Raw genomic sequence first — 21,022 nt, 5'->3', positions numbered from 1 at the left:
AAATAATATTCCATAACAAACATAAACAGTAACTTATTCAGCCATTCCAGTTAAGAGAAATTTTATCTCTCTTTAAAGACTTAGATCAACAGAATAGAAAAAAAGCAGGTCACAGATTTATGATTAGGCATATAACTAAAAAGTCCTATAAAGAAAAAAAAAACTTCAAGTCCCTAATTAAACATTAAATTGGAAATCCTGAGAATCAAAGGAGAGATTAATAAAATTGAAAATAAAAAACCCTTGAATTCATAAAACTAAGAGCTGCTTTCATGAAGAAAAAACAATAAAATCAATAAACTACTGGTTAATTTAACTTAAAAAAAGAACAAATTATCAAAAATGAAAAGGGTGAATGGACCACCAATGAATAAAAAATTAAAGTACTTATTTTGCCCAGTGGGGAAAAAAATAGTATTTTGACAGTAAAACACTGACCATGTAAGTGAAGTGGATGAATATTTTCGTAAAAATGTAAATTGCTCTTACTAATAGAAAGGGGAAATAGAATGCTTAATTAACCCTATCTTAGAAAATGAAATTTAACTATGATCAACCTAAGAAAAATTCCCTAGAATTAGATGAATTCATAAGTGAATTCTACTAAACATTTTAAGAACAATTCATTCTATATAAACTACTTGGTGAAATAATCAAAGAAGTCTTCTAAATTCTTTTCATGATACATATGTTGCTGATGCCTAAAACAGGAAGAATAAAAACAGAGAATAGATCAATTACCATATTGTATATTGATATGAAAAATTTTGATAAAATACTAACCAAGGAGATTATAGCAATATGATCAAATGGGATTTATACAAGAATTGCAGAACTAGTTCAACATTTGGAAAACTATCAGCATAGTCAACCATATCAATAATAAAACCAACAGAAAGAATATGATTATCAATAGATGCAGAAAACTTTTGATAAAATTAAACACTCATTCCTATGGAAAACACCAGAGAGTAAAATAATAAATGGAGCTTTCCTTAAAATGTTTGTTGGTGGATTGTTCTTCATTGTTCTTGAAGAGAATACCAAATTGACTTACTATGTTAAGGTCAAAGTACAGCTGACTGATCTGACCAATATGAACTCAGAAGACTGCTGTAAGTCAGGCATAAACAGTCCATATGAACTTTTAGAGTGGAGATGTCTGTAAGTTTGTGCATCTCACATTTCTTTTGAGCTTCTGCAATTCTGCTTTGGGTACAGCGCCTTCTTTGATGTGGCCACATCAAGCTGGGTGATCCTATGCCAATGTCAATCATGTCTCTCAATTGATTCCAAAATTCTTCAGGTGGACCTTGAGAGTATCCTTATATCACTTCTTCTGATTTCCAAGTAAGTACTTGCCTTGTGTGAGAATTCTTTATAAAATAATCTTTTAGGCAAATGTACTTTGGGCATTCAAATGATGTGGCTAGCTGATCAGAGATGTGCTCTCTGTGATAAAGTTTGAATGCTTAGCAGCTTGAAAAAGGACCTTGGTGTTCAGCATCTTATCTTACCAGATGATCTTCAAAATCTCCCAAAGACAATTCAGAAGGAAGCAATTAGTTTTTGGCATGGTGCTGGTATACTGTGCAGGTTCCACAGGCATACCTTGATCAAGTAAGCATAATGGCTCTGTAGACCTTCAGTTTTGATCTGCCCCACACTTTCCTTTGGAACCTTCCAATCACTGACCTAGCTCTGGTGATATATGTTTCAACCTCATCATCAATATAGACATCCCTGGAAAGTATTTACAGCCAAAATAACTGAACTTTATCACAGTATTAAGATTTTCTCAATTTGCTGTTAACTCTGAGTTCTAGGAAGAGATGGTATGATACTGGCTGGTGGAGAACTTCAGTTTTCTTTAATTGTTAGCCAACATTTTTCACTAGCAGCAGAGAATCAATACATATTTTGTTGCATCTCAGCCTCAAAGACTACTACATTTGTTGAATGTGCAGTCATCTATAAACAAAAGTCAAATATCAGCTCTTCCTCCACTTTAGTCTTGGCTTACAGGCTTTTTAGATTAAATAATTTTATTCTCAGTGAGGTATGACTGACCTTGATATTGTTTTGTCCTCATTGAAGGCATCTGACAGCATTGCAGAAAACATGATGCTAAAAAGCATGAGAGCAAGCACATAGCCCTGCCTCACTTCATTGGAGTTTGGGAAAGAGTGAAAGAAAGCATCATCCATTATCCAGAACTCAGACAAGCATGCCATCATAAAACTGATATGCAATGCAGAAAATTTTCAATAGCCAGCCACATTTTGCCATAATTTTTCACAAATCTTCATGAGTAACAGGGTCAAAGGCCTTTATTAGATCTACTGATATGTACACTCTTCTGTTTTGATCTGGCATTTCTCTTGGAGTTAAGCAGCAAACACTGTATTGACCATTCCTTGGCTTTCTCTGAAGCCACACTGGCTCTCAAGTAAATGACAATCTTTAATATTGAAAATCAGATTATTAAGGAGGACTCTGACAAAAATCTTGCCAGTGAATTTCATAGAACAACCTATTTCCTTTACCTTTATAGAGATGACAGTGGAGGCATCCTTGAACTGCTAGGTAGGTACTAAGCTCTTTTTCTAATTCAGAAAATTTCAATTTATCATTTTCCTTTTATGAGCACTGGATCCCCTACCTTATAAATGCATGCTGGAATTGAATCAGAACATGTGTTTTGCCATACAAGAGGAACATAATGATATTCAAAACCTCTCCTTCAATTGGTTAGACACTGAATAGGTTGAAACATACATCACCAGAGCTAGTTCAAGCTAGTTCAGTGTTTGGAAGGTTCCAAAGGAAAGTATGGGACAGATCAAAACTGAAAGTCTACAGAGCCATTGTGCTGACTTGATCACGGTATACCTGTGGAACCTGCACAATATACCAGCACCAACTTGAGATGTATACTCAGTGGCTTCAGCGTAGACTGATGATGATCTGTTAAGAATTCTATGGAGCAAGTATGAGAATACTTGTTCATCCCATCTCTCTCCAAGATCATATCTTTATCACTAGTCAATATGGCTCTATCAGCAGTAAGTAGTTGAGATGCACCATATGTCTTTGGCTCATAAATAACCTTTAGGGCATCACAAAAGCACTTTGGATTGTTACTATCAGTATAAAACTGAATTTAATCTTCTTACTGAGCCAAGAATCCTATATCTCTCTTAAGTTTTACTTGAACTTTACTTTTGATGAAATTAAATGCTGCCTTCTTAGAAATGGATAAACTATCCTGTTTATAAATCCTATAGAGTAGAGGTCTTGTTTTTCATTTAGCAGCTTCTGAATTTCCCTATTCTTTTTTGTTAAAACAGTCTTGTGTTCTGGCCCACACGAATATATGCAGTGATGCTATACACCAAGTCTCTCAAAGTTGTCCATTCTTTCATTGTTTCATTGATCGCCAAAAAACCTGAAAAAACTTCCATGAATTGAAAGTGAAGTGAGAAAAAAAACCAAGAGGACATTGTACATAGTGACAGCAATATTAGTATGATACTCAATTATGGTTGACTTATCCTCAGCATTTCGATGACCAATTCCAAAGAACTTATGAAAAATGCTATTCACCTCTAGAGAAAGAACCAATAAGATATTTATTTTTGTGGATCTTTTTTTCATAACATTAATATGGACATATGTTTTGCACGATTGACTTATATCAAACTGCTTGCCTTTTAAATAAAGGAGCAGAGAAGAGAAGGATGGAAAGAATTTGGAAATTAAAATTTTAAATAGCAAATGTTAATTGCTTTTAAATGTAATTGGAAAAATATTTAAGTTTAAGAAATGTAACAACAATAAAGAATGAAGGTCAGTCTAGTTTGGAACGTAAAGTAAGTATTAAAAATAGAAGAATTTGGAACCATACCGTAGAATGCCTTGAATTCTAGAACATGAGCTTTTTGCTTTCTTTGGTAGCCATGAGGAACTCTTTTTAAAAAATCATAAATTGTCTTAGGGCTGACTATTGCTTTCTCTAAATGCTCATTTTTTAATTTTATTTTTTCATCCATGTCCAAAAATATCTGCTGCTTCATGAATCTTTGGTTTATTACCTCTTTTTTTGTTAGTTTAATTTACTTTATTCCAATCTTAAGAAATAAAACTAGCATTTCCATAACATAGTAGAATAGGGAGAAAAAAGATTTTTGTACATGAAGCAAGTCTATTATATACAACTTAATATTTCTTTTAAATTTATAATAAAGTTATCATGTAACTTTTAAAAATCTTTTTTCTTCGTCCCCCAACCTAGAAATGGCTACCATTAGACATTTTATGTGTATGTGTGTACATATATATATAATTTATGTGTATGTATACATGAACATAGGTGTGTATTTAAAGCCACTCTTTATATATTTCTATTAGATCCTTTTCAGAATGCAGATAAAGTCTTCTTCATATGTCTTTTGTAGTTTATTTGGGTGTTTATAATATAGTCAAAATGATTTAGTCACTCAAAGTTGTTTTTAAAACAACATTGTTATTATGTACAACATTCTTTTGGTTCTGTTCATTTCACTTTTCATTATTTCATGAAAGTCTATCCATGTTTTTCTTAGATTGTCAAGCTTTTTTTTAAATAATAGCTTTTCATTTTCAAAATTAATGACAAAAATAGTTTTTTCAACATTTTACCTTTGCAAAACCTTGTGTTCCAAATTTTTTCCCCTTTCCCCTCATTGGTCATTAATTCAGTTCATTTTAATTTTTAGGGATTCTGATACTTGAATGAGGCTTATCACTTCCTGTTCTTCCAAAACTTTTATTTCATATTTTGTTCCATACTTCATGTTTTACAGGTATTAATGTAGTCTTTATGGACAATCTTTTTTTTTTTTTCTTTGAATTTCTATGACAGTTGTTAGGTATTTACTTTTTCTTATGTTGGATTCTTGTTATTATCTGGATTGCCAACTAACTATATCTCTAACTTCTCATTGGACATCTTAAACTGAATGGACATAGACATCTTATTTTCAATAGTCAGCCTCAAATTAATCTCATTATCTTTCCCTCTAACCCTTTCATAACCTTCCTTTATTGTTGAGGACATACCACCATCCTTCCAGTATTCCAGATTCCAAATGTAGGATCTTGTCACCTCATTCCTGGATTATATCCTCTTGAAAGTGATCATTTTAAATATCAGGTTTAATCGTGTCACCCCCTTATGACATGTCGCTTTCAGGATCAAATGTAAAATCCTCTATTTAGCAGTTATCACCTTTCATAACTTGGCCCCCTTCTACCTTTCTTTTTTGGGGGTAGTTGTTTGCTTGTTTTCTCCCCCATTATTAGGCTGTGATTTTCTTGAATAGGGACTGCACTGTCTTTTTGTCTTTATAGCTTCAGCACTTACTGGCACATGGTAATCACTTAATAAATTTTTTTTCACTGACTGATTCATACTTAACAACACAATAAAAATTATGATAAAAGGCCTTAAAAAAAAAAGAATTCAAATTTAAATGGAAGCTAAATAATTTAATCCTAAGAAATTGATAGCTATGACCTAACTATACTGAAGACCATAATACCAATGAGACAATAATTTTTGAGATGTAATCAAAGTATTCCACAGGCTCAACTCAGTAGGCCCTTAATTTGTTTGTTGACTGATTGATCCTATCAGTTCTTTGGTCCTCCCATATTGTGTCAGTTATTCATACTTGTTATTTTTAAGTACAAAATAGTATTGCATTACATTTCTATATATCATTATGGTTTTTATTAAATTTTTGTTATTCTGAACTTGATAAGTGCCAGTGAACAAGAATGTTATCAAAGAACAAAGAAAAATTGCATGAAACCATAAAACATTATATACAGTATTTTAAAATATAAATAGAATAAATTCATCATATATATTTCAAAAACTGACTTATTTGTCTGTTTCCCTTTGAATTTCCTTCTTTCCTCCCCCCCCCCTTTTTTTTTAATGGGGGAAAAGGGAACAAGCTTTTGTAAACTGCCTAACTTATATCTGGCACTATACTAAATCATTTTAAAAATAGTATCTTATTTGATTCTTACAACAATCCTAAAAGGTAGATGCTATTATTATGCTCATTTTGTAATTGGGTAAACTGAAGCATAGAGCGGAAGTGACTTGTTGAAGGTCACACAGGTAGTAAATGTCTTGAGGCCATTTTTAAAGTCTAGCTCTTTCTGACTCCAGGACTTCAACTGTCCATTGAGCCTTAAATCTGTCATTGATATTTCCAGTCCCTCAGTCTCTTTCCTTCTTGTCATTCCCAAGTCGAGGGGTAATTTCTAGTTCTTTGCTATATATGACAGAAAAAGTTGTTATAAATTGTTTTCTTGATTCTGATTATTTTATTCAGTATTATATTACATAAGTCTTAAATTTTTTCTTTGAATTCTTCACTTTTAAAGTTTTTTTAAATCAATTTTTATTTGTATATCATATATTTCCCAATGTAGGTCATTTCTTCCATTCACCTAAAGAGCCATCCCTCACCAAAAAAAATAGAAAAGAGGAAAAAATAGCTCAGCAAAACTAACCAACACACTAACAAAGTCTGACATTGTCTTTAGTTCTCCATTTCTTCAAAAAAAATTTTAAAATTCTTCTACCATATTTTCTGTTTAGAGTCAAACCTTATCATTATAATTTCATAGTGTTCGGTCTCAGTGTTGTAGTAATTGAATGTAATTGTTTTTCTTACTTCACTTTAAATCAGTTGATGTAACTCTTCCCATGCTTCTCAGTATTCAGAATATTCATTGTTAGCATAAAAATATCCTGTTACATTTATGTGCCATATTTTTGACTTGTTTCCATAATTGATTGGCAACTGATTAGTGTCCAGTTCTTTACTACTACAAAAAGTGTTGCCAGAAATATTTTTTCCATATATATAGGTCTCTTTATCATTGAACTTTCTTAAGAATATATGTCTAAGCAATGGAATCTCTGACTCAAAAGGGAATGAACATTTTAGTCTTTTTTTTTTATTGAATGCCAAATAGCTTTCCAGAATGGTTTGACCAATTTACAATTCCATGAACTCTTCATTAACTGTGCCTTTCTTGGGGCAGTTAGATGTGCAGTGGATAGAGAGAGCATCAACCCTGAAGTCAGGAGGACCTGAGTTCAAATCTAGCCTCAGACACTTAACACTTCCCAACTCTGTGAATCTGGGCAAGTCACTTAACCCCAATTGTCTCTTGACCCCCCCCCCCCAAAAAAAAGTGCCTTTCTTTTTGTAGCACTTCCAACATTTTCTTTTCCCATTTTTTTGTCATTTTTGCCAATTTACCAAACATGAGATAGAATTTTGCAGTTTTTAGAACATTGAGATATTATTCTTAATAGTTTATAATCTTTTTTAGAACTCTTTATCCCTAGCTTATGACCATGTAACTTTTGGAAATAGCTCCTGGTCTTTTATATATGCATTGATTCTCTGTGTAACTTGGATGTCAGATCTTTGTTTGATATAAAAATTATATTTTTGACTTGATAGCTTCTCATCTAAATTTCATTGTTTTTTGTCATACAAAAGCACATTTTCTGTAATTTAAATGGTTCAAACTATATAAATATATATGCGTATGTTGTATTTAACATATACTTTAACATATTTAACATGTATGGGAAAACCTACCATCTGGGGGAGGGGGTAGAGGAAAGGAGGGGAGAAGTTGGAGCAGAGGTTTTTGTAGGGGTCAGTGTTGAAGGATTACGCATGCATATGTTTTGTCGATTAAAAACCTATAATTTTTTAAAAATTAAATGGTCTGTTTTAAGTTTTCTAATCACCGCAATTTTAGGTTTGGTTAAGAATTCTTGCCTGAGCATTGTCTACATGATCTCATTCTCTTAAATTTTTTTTTTTAATGATGTGACTTTTATGTTTAGGCCATATGTCCATTTTGAGCTTATTTTCAAATGTGATGTTAGAATGCAAATCCCTTAAGAGTAGAGACTGTTTTATTTTGGTTTTTATATTTCCAATGCCAAACAAACATCTGTTGTGGTTCAGTCATTTTCAATTTGTCTTGACTCTTCATGAACCCTCCTTTGGTGTTTTCTTGACAAAGATATTGGAATGATTAGCTATCTTCTTTTCCAGCTCATTTTACAAATAAGGAAACTGAGACAGATAGGATTAAGTGACTTACTTGGGGTCACATAGCTAACAAGTGTAAGACCAGATTTGAACTCAGGAAGTTGTCTAACTCCAGATCTGGCACTCTATTCACTGTGCCACCTCACTGCTCCTACCAGGCACACATAAGAAGAGGTACCTAATAAATGCTGATTGGTTGAATTTATGAGATCAAACTAATTTTTTTGATAAACTGGTTTTCTTATTTTGCCAGAAATTCTTAACAAAAAAGAGAGTCTCCAGTAATTTTTTTTCTTGGGAGTTCTTCCCAGTACTTACTGATTCTGGACTTTTTTTCTGTTATTTCTCTTCTTCTTCTTCATGGTTTTTTTTTTTTTTTTTTTACTTTATTCATAATTTATTTTTAAGCTAGAACCAAATGACTTTGATAAGTGCTGCTTTTAGAATATAGATTGAGATTCCTTATTTCCCTTGAGTCTTGAAACTTTTTATATTATGTCTAGTTCTTTAATGTATCCCTCAATTTGTTTGTCATAGCACTAAATCTGAAAATTTAATAGTGTCATATATGTTCACATAGGTTCATTCCCAGATATTTTATAAATTGTGTTATTTTTTCTTCCCAATTTTATTTGTTAGCCTATACTTAAAATTTTATTTAAGTACCTTAGTATGTTCCAGATCAAAATCATTCATGGTTATCCTTGTTTTATATCATACTTCCATGTTTATAATCATGCTCTCTTTATTGATTCTGTAGAGTGTTTTTTTTAGTATATCACAATATAATCTGCAAATATAGATAATTTTTAGATCTTTACAGATGTTACTCTTCTGATTTTGTTCTTATTTCTATAACTAGTATTTTTATAATGTTGTCAAATAACATGGAAAGAAAGTGAGCACATATCCATACTTTATCTATATCGGGAAACCTGCTAGTATTTTTGCTATTTCATTGTTTATTTCAGAACATTGCTAGTTCATATTTTTAAATGTATGCTTTCCAGTCATATTAAATATCTCTTCCCAACTTTTTTTGACACTTTTTTATTTTTAATTTATGAAATAAAACAAGCATTTTCATAACATAATAAGACTAAAAAATATAAAACTGTAAATCTGCTGGTACAACTTGCTTTTCCTTTCAAATATACAACAAAATTATATAATTTTTGCTTTTTTTTCCCCCTGTACCTCCTAGAGATGATTACCATTAAACACAAATGGTTTCTTTCATATCAGTTTAACAGATAAAGGTCTCATATCTAAATTATATGAAAAACTTTGTCAAATCTTTAAAAAATCATTCCCAATTGATAAATGATCAAAGGGTATGAACAGGCAGTTTTCCAATGAAGAAATAAAAATAATTTGTAGTCACATAAAAAAAATACTCTAATTCATTATTGATTAGAGAAATACAAAATAAAACAGCTTTGAGATATTATTTTACACCTACCAAATTGGCTAAAATGATAAAAGGGGGAAAGTGAAAAATGTTGGAGAGGATTGATTATTTGTGGAATTGTGGAATAACTACGGTGGAAAGCAAAAGAGGAATTATGCCCCAAAAATTCTTTTTGAAGAATGGTTAAACAATATATGTATATGAAAATGATAGAATACAGTTGTGCTGTAAGAAATACTGAAACAGTTTCATAGAAACATGAAAAACTGGTATGAAGTAAGAACCAGCAGAATTATAAAACAATAAAAATGTAAAAATCAAACAACTTACAAAGACTGATGACTTTTGATCAATGCAGTTATCTATTGGATTTGCAAAGTATCATTGATGAAGCATAGTTGCTATTACCTACTGACAGAAGTGATTCTATGCAGAATGTTTTATAATATATACATATATGTATAAAAGATAATATAAATATAATATAAATAATATGCTTACTATTTATATTACATATTATAAACAATATAAATAATAATACAGAACAATATAATATAACTGTATTTGTATATATTTGCACAAATATTAAATTTTTTTTTTCTGATTACCTTGTACATTAAAATTTAAAGAATCAGGAGGAAAAAAAAAAGAAAAAGTGAACATAGCATGTATTGATTTACATTCAGTCTCCATAGTTCTCTCCCTGTATGCAAATGGCATTTTCTGTCCAAAATTTATTAAGATTGCCTTGGATCACTGAACCTCTGAGAAGAACCAAGTCTCGTAGTTGATCATAGCTCAATCTTGCTGTTACTGTGTACAATGTATCCTGGTTCTGTTAGTTTCTTCCAGCGTCAGTTTGTATAAATCTTTCCAGACCTTTCTAAAATCAATTTGTTCATCATTTTTTATAGAACAATAGTAGTCCATTACTTTCATATACCATAATTTATTCAGCATTCCCCAATTAATGGGCATTTACTCATTTTCCAATTCTTTGCCACCACAAAAAGAATGACTACAAGCATTTTTGCATTTGTGTGTCCTTTTCCCTCCTTTATGGTTCCCTTGAGAAACAGACCTAGTAGAAACACTACTGAACTAATGTTCTCTAGTTCTTCTTTGGTCATAAATTTCTCCTTTCTCCAAAGATCTGTAAACTATTCCTTGTTCTTCTAATTTGTTTATGATATCCTCGATTATGCCCATATCATGTACCTATTTTGACCTCCTTTTGGCTATGGAGTGTGAGATGTAGATCTATGCTGAGTTTCTAACATATTATTTTCCAGTTTTCCCAGCAATTTTTGTGAAATTGTGAGTTCTTATCTCAAAAACTGGAGTTTTGGGGATTATCAAACATTAGATTATACTATAGTCATTGATTATCATGTATATGTGTCATGTGTATCTTCCACTGATCACTCTATTTCTTAGCCAATACCATAATGGTTTTGATGAGTGCTGCTTATCCTCCCTTTTTTTTTTTTTTTTTTTTTGTCCCACTAATTTCCTTGCTATTTTTTACCTTTTCTTCTTCCAGATGAATTTTATTATTTTTTCTAGTTCTATAAAATAATTTTTTGGCAGTTGGTCTACTTAAACAAGTAGACCAATTTAAATAGAATTGTAATTTTTTTTTATTATATTAGCTTGGCTTGCCCATCAGTAATTGATATTTCCCAGTTGTTTATATCGGAACTTAACTTTTTTATAAAGAAATAATACTTTAGACCTCTTAGGAGGAGTACATTCTAAAATCCTTAACTACATCTCATGTTTATTTCTATAGGATTTGTAAATTTAAAGAGATATATTTTTTTTTAATTTTCCAAAAAGTAAGTTAAAAAGACATCTAAATATTTTTTTCAAATAATGACATGTTTAGTCAGTATAAGAGAACAGAGATAGTATTGCATAGTGAAAAGAGAGAACTTATATATTAATCATTGACACCTTGGCCATTGCAATTTCATATCAGGTTTTAAAAAATAAGAAGAATGGGAGGATTAATCTGTCAATTCTCAGAAAAATATTTTAATGCCAATATTTCTCACTGGTATGACTTGTTTTGTGTTCTGATTTCCCTAATTTAAAATATTTTGTTAAATTATGCAAAAGGAAAATTGTTTGGGAGTGAACATTTTTCACGTTTGTCCAAATTGTATTCTTTTGACTTTTCTATCATTTTTTACCTACATTTGATGCATTTTACATTGTGGGTTAAAATCACAATTTTTGATAGGATAGTATTTTCAGCCTTGATATAACTTTATCTTTTTCTATAGTTTTTATTATTCATATCATAAATTTTGACTTTTTCCCACTGGGAATAGACAACTAAATGTTATTTTAATGCATGTTAACATTTTCAAACAGTAGATCATTTCAACTTTAGCCAAAATAATTTAAAAAAATAAATGACTCTTTTTTGACATTTTAAATTAAAAAAAAAAGAATTAATTTTATACTGTGGCAAGATATTAAATTTTTTTACATTTACAAATTCTAATAATTAAACAATATAGTAAATCTCTAAATAAAATCCTAAAATTTAAACTGTTTGCATTTTAAAGAAAATTCTATATACTTTAACAAATAATGTATTTGCTATATTTCTTTTAGAATTTGTCCATATGTTTGTCATCTTTTTATAGCTGTCAATGTTATTTTGCTTTGTATAGATTTTTCCAAATTTTCTTACTCTTTTTATGTCATTTATCCTGCTTCTTCCCAATCATCAGATATTTAACATATAGGTGTTTTACTATCAGAATACACAATTATGAATATTTTATACGAATGTTTTTTTCTTTTTAAATAATCTTTTGGTTGTATTTCTCTCAATAGAATAATTGGATCAGTTTTAATTATTAGTTTAACAAAATACCTCACAACTGATTCTAGTAAATAGTCGAAGGAACCTCTTAATTTTATATTTAACTTTAATAGCTCTCTTAGAAAATTAGTAGTTTTAGCTTGGTTTGCCTGCTGTTTTGCAGAAGAGGGAGGTAAAGGGAGAAAAAAAAAATTGGAACTCAAAACCTTACAAAAGTAAATGTTGAAAACCATCTTTATTTGTAATTGGAAAATAATATACCATTAGAAAACTAGTGGTTTAAAGAAAATTAGCTTGTTACCACCTGGTGGTGGTGAAGAGTGGACAAGTGCCCAAATTTATAAGCTGGTATTTCATATATTTTTAATGGCAATTTAAGTCTAGACTACATAAATATTAAGTGTATTGTTCATCCGAGATTTACTAGAAATAAATTGTGGGCCAAGTACTTGCCAATAAAATAATTTAGGAACAATAAATATTAAAAATATAAAGTTTTCAAGTAATTTTCTCAGCCTACTTCCTTCTGATCACCAGTTGTTTATATTGTAGAGCTATAATAACTAATCATTTATTCAGTCACTAAAATGACTTTTAAATAACACAATCATTGTTTAAAAGTTTCCGACTTATTGCAGGAAGTCAAAATATGTGCAAGTTTCTAAAACACACTGGCAAACAGAAAGCTTTTTCCATTTGCAATTTTTAGTGTCATTTTAAGTTGCTGCTTTTAGCCAATCAGATTTCTCAGTGCCTGCTGACATCACTAACTAGCCAGTTCCCTCCAGCTGCAGAGAGCTTCAGTTTGTCTCTTTTTTTTTTTTTAAACTAAAATGGAGGCTGGTTTCTTGCCTTAAGGAGTACATTGCCTTTCCTGCTGAAGCCTAGATGTTGACATGTAATAAAGCTAGCAGCAGGATGGTGGTGGATGCAGCTAATTCCAATGGGCCTTTCCAGCCCGTTGCCCTTTTACATATTAGAGGTAAGTTATTGTGTGTATATTTTAGTGAATTGTAACCTTCTGTGGTCAGTTAATAAATGGCTATTGTGCTTCAGATAAGAAAAGCAGGAAGTCCTTTGTGCCGGAATCCATTTAATTTCGCTTCAGATTTAGCCATATAAAATCGAGTGTGCAATGTTAGTTTGATTTTTTAAGTCCTACTTACAGATTTTAAGAATTCAGAGAGACATTGCATGCATAGTTAAAAGCTGGTTTTACTGCTCTCTGCTGTCTCTCCCCATCCCCCTTCAAGGCTGTGCTGATGTCAAAGGATGTGAAGTCACCAGCTCAGTGAGGTGGGGGGCAGGGCAAAGCTAAGTTATCAGTAAGCAGAGTTTAACAAGTAACATTTATGTTATTTGATACTATAAAGGTTTCTTCAGGCACATCAGTCCACAGGATTAAATATGGTTTGTAACTGAAAAATAGCTAGCATTTATTTTCAAATAACTTAATTCACAAAGGGTTCGTCCGGGTCTTCCAGCACCTTCTCCTTCCTCGATCAAATCTCTAAAGATATATCTATGTATGCTTTAAAATGTTGAAATGATATTGTTTCTAAAATATTTGTTAATATTTTTGTCATTTAAAAGCATCATAACTCCTTTAGTGTGTGAAGAGAAAATAATGTATTACAACCTGCAAATCTTAAATTATGATTAGTCTTTAAATTTTGAAGCAGCAACAAGTTTTTAGGGTCCTTTAGAAAACTGCATTAGTTCACGCACCCCCTTTTGTGGTTTACTGATTTTATGTTCGCTACCTTCAAAAAACAGAAATTTAAAAAGGAATATTAGGCATACCAGAATATAAACCCTTCAGAATAGTTCATATAGATGAGTTGGTTGGGTTTTTTGTTTGGTTGTTTTAGGTTTTTTTTTTTTTTTTTAACATTTTAAAGCTTTTCCAAATGTATATTTTAATGTTTTTTTATTTGTTGAGGATGAATGATAGACACTAGACTTTGTAAAAATTATTTTTGAAATTCATGGCGTCCTATATAGGCCAGTCATGTCCTATATTAATAGAAAAGCTGTACTCTTTAGACTAAATCTTCTTTAAGGACCTGTGCTGAGATAGGGTGGGGGAAAGATTTCTAGGTGACTAATAGCCTGTATGACTAAAATGCCGGACAAGATTTTTCAGATTCTAGGGTGTATCCAAAGAAGAATAAAACCATATGAATACAGTATCTCTCGATTCAAAATGGGTGGTGTGAATTTAAAATGACCAGATTATTAAAAAATCATGATTTTTTTTTTTTTTTTACTGGTGCCCAAAGGGAAAACCTTAACAAAATCTGTAGGCATTTTAGATGGTCTGGTAGGATGAAAAAGAGTAAATGTGATGTTTTTAGGATTTGTCAGTCCCTAGATAATTACTGAATCACTTGGTGTGTGTGTATGTGTGTGTGTGCGTGTGTGTGACACACATAGTATGATTGCATTGTACTTATCAAATACATATTTTATTGCTTTTATAATGTAAATCATAATTTTTTGCTTATGGTTTTATTAAGTTTTATTAAAAACTGCTATGTTCTGAAAAATATTTGAAAGATGAAATAGATGTTAGTGATAGTTAATTTTATTTAACAGATTAATATTTAGGACCTGAAAGAAGACTTCCCCCATTTTTTTAGAAATTAGAAAGGAAGATTAACTCAGTAAAAGCAGTCAGAAAGGGTAACACTTTAAAAAGTCCAGCTCTGAATTTATTTTAAACTATGGAATAATTCTTCATCTCAGAAAAATAAGGAAAGAGCTGCTCTTGGAAAGTATTTTTAGTAAGTTCTTGGTCTATGATTAAATTCTTGTATATAAAAATGAAAACTCTACTTGGACATGGGACCACACCTTAAAATAGAAAATTAGTTCATTGACAGTTTTTGTGAAGTGTTTTATATTAAGATTTTTGACAGCCCCTTCCTTCTGAATACATATCTTTTCTTACCTAACTCGCCTGTTCTTTTAACATCTATAACATCAACACCCATTTATCTCCTACCCCATGAGTAAATCTTAAGGTTTGTCAAAGGACTTGTTCACTTTTTTCCTTCCATTCTGATGATCTCATCAGCTCCCATGGATTAAATTATCTCCATCAAATTATCTCCCAAAGCTATAAATGTACTTCTAATCCCTCTCCCAGGTCCAACCCCCCTAAGACCAACTACCTACTGGACATCTCTTCCTGGATAGTCTTTCAGTATGTCTACAGTAGAATTGAAGAATTGATCATCTTTTCCTTTGAACTTACCCCTCCTCTAAACTTCCCTAACATGATTAAGAGTACTCTCATCCTTAAAGTCACATAGTTTAGTAACCTTATAGCCATCCTCAACTCTTCCCTCTTCGTGACTTCCATATCCAGTTATTTACTAGATCCTCCTGATGTAGCCTCTACAACAGCTTTCATGTATTTGCACTTCTAGTTCAAATCTTTATTTTTCTTTGACTATTGTAATGGTTTCCTAATTAATATCTCTACTTCCAATCTACCCTGGCCACAACTGCTGAAATCATCTTTTTATATAAGAATGCTTTACTGTGTCATTCCCCTGCTTAGAATCTTTGAGATTCTGGTTTTTAAGGTCCGACACAATAAGGCTATGATTTACCTTTCTGGATTTCCTTTCATACTCTGCATTCCAGTAAAACTAGACAAATAGCTGTTCTTTAAACTCATCCTTCCATCTTCCACCTTGATGCATTTGTACAAGATATATATACTCTCTCCCACCAGGAGCTTAGTCCTTCATTTGTTTACCTCAGTATCTTTTTATTCTTTTAGTCTTGGTTTGGTTGCTGTCTTTACAATGATGCTTCCCTGTTGGTGTTCTTTCTTCAAATTTGAATTTACAATGCCTGGCACATAATAAATAATAAAATATTGATCGATTATCTGTACATGTTATGTTCCTCCCCTCCTCCTCACTTCTACAATAAAATTAGTCGTCTTGGGGACAAGGTCTATTTTCTGTATGCCTAGCATCTTGTAGTTTAATGTTGAATTTAGTTGAATTGATTTAGAGCAGATCTAAATTCTCATAATTCCATTCTAACATTGATCCAGATTTCATGATAGATGATGGATATCATTTTCTGGGATGATAATTGATTTTAGATACCTATATGTCATGATGAATGAATTAATGAAAGGGCATTTATTATGTACAATGCACTGTGCCAAGCTCCAGGATACAAATAGGAAAAGCTAGGCAGCCTCTGCTTTCAAGGAGCAGTTTCATTGGAGAAGGTAACACATAAAAGTTTAGCTGCAGGCAGATGGAAAAGCTTGAAAGTTCTTAAAAGTCCAGAGGTACGGCAACAGAACACCCAGAGGACCTTAATTTACTTAATAGTTTGGGAGTGCTGTGGAGCCATAGACATGTCATCAGACAAATGGGGGTTGTTGAATTCCATTTCATTCAAACTCTCTTGGGTAGTTAAATAACACAGGCAAGGTTATAGGGTATGCCTAAAGGATAGTTGGCGTAATTAAAAAAAAAAAAAAAGTTGAATAAATATAGCTTAATTAGAAGGGCATTTTTTTGGAGTTTTACAGTCAGGTAGCTAACTTATTTTAAGCTCCCATTTCATCAAAACTCCAAAGTAAGGGAAATAAAACATCTAATCTTTTGAGGCTTCATAGTCCATGTGAGAACCAGAAGCCTATGATTTATGCCATTGTTGAAAGAGGAAGAGTAGACTATTTGGCATTTATATATCCTTTTAAGATTTGTAGCAACCCTGAGAGGTTCCTTTAGGGCCAATAACATAAGTTGACATATTCCTTGCTTCCCCTCAGCTACTTTAAGACCGTTCCTCTTTGACTGTCATTTCCACCTTCTCTTCAAAATTTACTATATCCAATCTAAATTTTTTTTTTTGCTTTTATCTTTGGACCACTAGGTCACTCTCCTTTCTTTCTATTAAGTTCAATACCTACTTCAGTTTTCTCCATACCATTCCTTTTCCTCTTTGAACATCCTAGCTTCACAATTCCTCAGTCTCTTCAATTCCTCCTTTCTACTTCAGTCTCACATAGATTGATTATATCTTACACCTGACCATCCACACTCCAGCTCAGGTGAATTTGTTCCAGCTGCTAATAACCTAGTTGGAACTTTGCCTTGAGCATTAGTGCTTTGAAAAATTTTGAGTAGTTTACTAAGTCCATAGTACAGTACCGTATAGTATAAATGGGAAAGTAGTACTGTTAACCATAGAAAGTTTTAAATCATTGTAAAGGTGAGAAAAGAGGGTACTACTATAAACATATACCATTTACTCTTGTATATTCAGCCCCTCTTAAAAAACATTTGAGTGTTTTTCCCTTTTTCTCTGCCCCAAGATCTAGTTTTATATTGAATATTCCTCTTTGTTTTAAAACCTGATAGAGAAGCAAATATTAGCCAGATCAGAAAGAATTTAATGTGAGAAGTGGGAGATAGAAAGAAAGTGAGAAATCCTCCTTTCTCAGTTTTTGAGAAAGGAGTTGATTCTTCTTTCTCAGTTTTTGTTTTTCATCTTTCTAAACCAGGTTACTTTTTTATAAACCAGAAATGGTAGTAGGTTCTTTCCTCTGGGTGATGAATATTTACCTTTTTAATCAGTTATTGATTATCATTTAAAATGTTCTAATTTAAGAAATAGAACAATTTTAAAATAATTTTTTTGTTATTGTGAATCTTACTATCTACTGTGAAGCAGCTGGTGGCAGAGTAGACAAATTTAGGATTGTTCATTAGCCTTTCTTTTTAATCAGTTTTTTAAAGAAAAAAACTAAAAACTTGAAACTCTAAGGAAAAATAGTTGTCCAGATACTACAGTGGTTAAATTTTGAATGCTTTTTTTTCTTGAGAGCTAAGAGGGAAAAGAGAAAGGAGAACAATGTCCTCTATTTTTCCCTCTAAACCAGAATGTCACTGAAAGATCCAGTCACCAAAATGTAAATCTAATTTTATGCTATTCTCTGTATCAATTCAACAAAGGATATGCCTTCTCTCAACCATACATTTTTTTAATAATTGTACTTTTTTCAATGGTGAAATGAAAGCTGAATTCTAGTGATTCAATATATATAACATTTTTCTTTTGTTAATATTTTTGTGATACCTAAGAGTAACTCAAATGAAAATTAAATGGTTCATTAGGAATTCATACTTTTTTGTGTGAATACAATCCTTTTGGTCTTATATTCAGAAGAATTAGTTCTTTTGGAGCATGAATTCTTAACCCTTTTGTATCATAGATATCTGTGGCAGTCTAAAGTCTATAGAATTCTTAGTATGTTGCTTACATTCATAATTAAAGGAAATGCTAAATTTCTATTAGCAGTCAGTAAAAATAAAGATGAGATTTTTTTTCCTCATTCAAGTTCACAAACTCCTTAAAATATGTCCATGGATATAAAATATGTCCATGGAAAATATGAAAGCAAAATAAATTCTTCTCAAAATTTTTTCAATGTAATGTGGTAGAAATAGCACTGGATTTGTGAAAAGGGAATGAAAGTTTAGCTCTGCTACTCATTAGCTATATGTGATCATGACCAAATAACTTAATGTGTCTGTAAGATGGGGAGAAAAGAGGGAGAGAGGGAAAGAGATGTGTGTGTGTGTTTTGTTTTTGTTTTTAAGGAAAGAGCTGTGTAAATCTTATAGTGATGTAACTGTGAATTTTTCTTTGAAGTAACCTTAGCAGTAGGTCATATAGTCCAAACTTGCCACTTGGTCAGGCATAAATGGTGGTACATAATAGGATCTGGACTTCAACCCCAGTTCTCTGACACTAGATTCAGTCTCCATGCGGAAGAAAGGAAAAAAAAAAAAGAGTATGATAAAAATAGTTTAGTTCTGTTATCCTGGGAGAGGAAGAGATGCCAAAGGGCAATGCATCAGACAGCACAGCAGGGTATTTTAAACTTGGCACTTTAAGGAATTCCCAAACAACATGTTTGTGATTGTTATTTAACATCATAACTTGCAAGCCTCAAAAAAGAGAGGAATAAATAGTTGCTAAATCACACATTTTGTATGTTTTTCAACATTTAACTTTTTTTATGAAGCACAGCACATTAGAATATATGTTATATATAATTCAGTATTCATATTTAAAGCATAAGTTATAAGTTGATTTTAGGTAATATATCTACCTATGAATAAGTATATAAACATAATATATACATATAGTATGTACTAGGCATATTTGGTGAAGAGGGGATATAGAACTTTATAGATAAAATTGTTACCCTTTTAGCATTTTTTGGTAAGTATTTGGTACCTGATCATACAAGCAGGTATTGTTGAATTTATCATATCTTTGTCATAACTTGGTGAAAAAGTGCTGTGTTAAGATACAATTTTCCAGCTTTCTATACTTCCTGTGGAAAGTCAGGTTAAAATGTGGCTACAAAAAAGATTTGGGGAGCTTCAAAAATATTTCAAGAATTGTCACTGCTAAGAGACAGAGACAAAGAACTGCAGAGAAAAACCATCCTTGGAAAGACATTTGTTAAAGTTTAGTGGAAAAGTTCTGGATATGAAATCCAGGACTCAAGAACATGGGTTCAAATTCTGACTGCTGCTAACCTCCTATGTTATTAGAAAAGTCATATAACCTCTCTGGACACATTTCCTCATCTCATAAGTTCTTAATGTGGAATCCATGAACTTGGATGAAGAAAAAATATCTATTTTCACTACCCTATAGCTGAAATTTAGCATTTCCTTCAATAATTTAAAACACAATTCTGTGAAGGATCCATGGGCTTCCCCAGAGTGAGTCTATAACTCACAAAAAGTGAAGTACCCCTAGAATAGGTGAACTTTCATTTTTTTTCCAGTTCTAAATCTGTGATCTTATGAGTATTTGTGAATCAACATTTTTTTCTAGGACAGGCAGAAAAACACATGAAGAGAGAGGAACTTCATAGGATTTTAAATTTAGACCAAGGAGGCCCTTAAAGGTCATTGAGTCCAAGAAACTGAAATTCAGAGAGGTTGTGATTTGTATCTTTATTTTATCGAGAAAAGACACACAAACAAAAACTTTTTTTTTTTTGGGGGGGGGAGAGGAAGGGGTGTGGTGTCTCAGTAAAAGTGTAAATAGGTCCTGAAACTAAAAAATTTAGAAACTGCTTTTTTAGGACAAGACAATTTTCCCCTTCTTTTGGTAATTTTTCTTGATAAGTAGTCATAGCAGTGTTCAAGATACACTTTAAAATGACTCCCAGGTTACTTTCTCAATTTATATGCTTTCACTTATTGTACTCCAGTTAAGAATGGTTTGGATTTTTTCTTCAAATGTATTTATTACATTGACTTAAGCATTTGAAAGCTTATCTCTCATTGTTTTGTCTATTTGCATAGCTCCTTGAACTTTTTGTAGCTTATCCCTACTGACTTAATATTTAATAATGTGAGAGAGTTTAAGTGTCATTTGCGACCCTGAAAATGCTACTATATATACTCCTAAATTATTCATGAAATTCTTGTGAGAAACTCTGCACTAATATTTGGGGGAATTTACTATTTGTAATGTCTTTAGTTTGTAGAATACTTGTTTGTCCCTACTCTTATTTATTTTTCCAACTCTATCCAGTTCTAGCTATACTTATTCCCTTGG

At 31.7% G+C, this 21,022-nt stretch overlaps 1 protein-coding gene across 7 annotated transcripts in view; it reads left to right on the top strand.

The window, feature by feature from the left end:
- Positions 1-21,022, top strand: part of PPP2R5C (protein phosphatase 2 regulatory subunit B'gamma) — a 202,231-nt gene that overhangs the window by 60,391 nt on the left and 120,818 nt on the right. The window contains exon 1 of one of the 7 annotated variants that reach the window (XM_051978358.1): positions 13,216-13,373. The exons of 5 other annotated variants lie outside the window; for them this stretch is intronic. In XM_051978358.1, the coding sequence (XP_051834318.1) occupies positions 13,280-13,373 (94 nt within the window). In that variant the 5' untranslated portion in view covers positions 13,216-13,279. Of the gene's footprint in view, positions 1-13,215; positions 13,374-21,022 lie in introns of those variants that run through there. One more of the 7 variants, XM_051978359.1, reaches the window with a different exon arrangement.

The sequence above is a fragment of the Antechinus flavipes genome, chromosome 2, assembly GCF_016432865.1.
Source record: "Antechinus flavipes isolate AdamAnt ecotype Samford, QLD, Australia chromosome 2, AdamAnt_v2, whole genome shotgun sequence".
Classification (NCBI taxonomy): domain Eukaryota; kingdom Metazoa; phylum Chordata; class Mammalia; order Dasyuromorphia; family Dasyuridae; genus Antechinus; species Antechinus flavipes.
The sequence above is the reverse complement of the archived record's forward strand: the minus strand, read 5'-3'. Positions and strand labels throughout refer to the sequence as shown.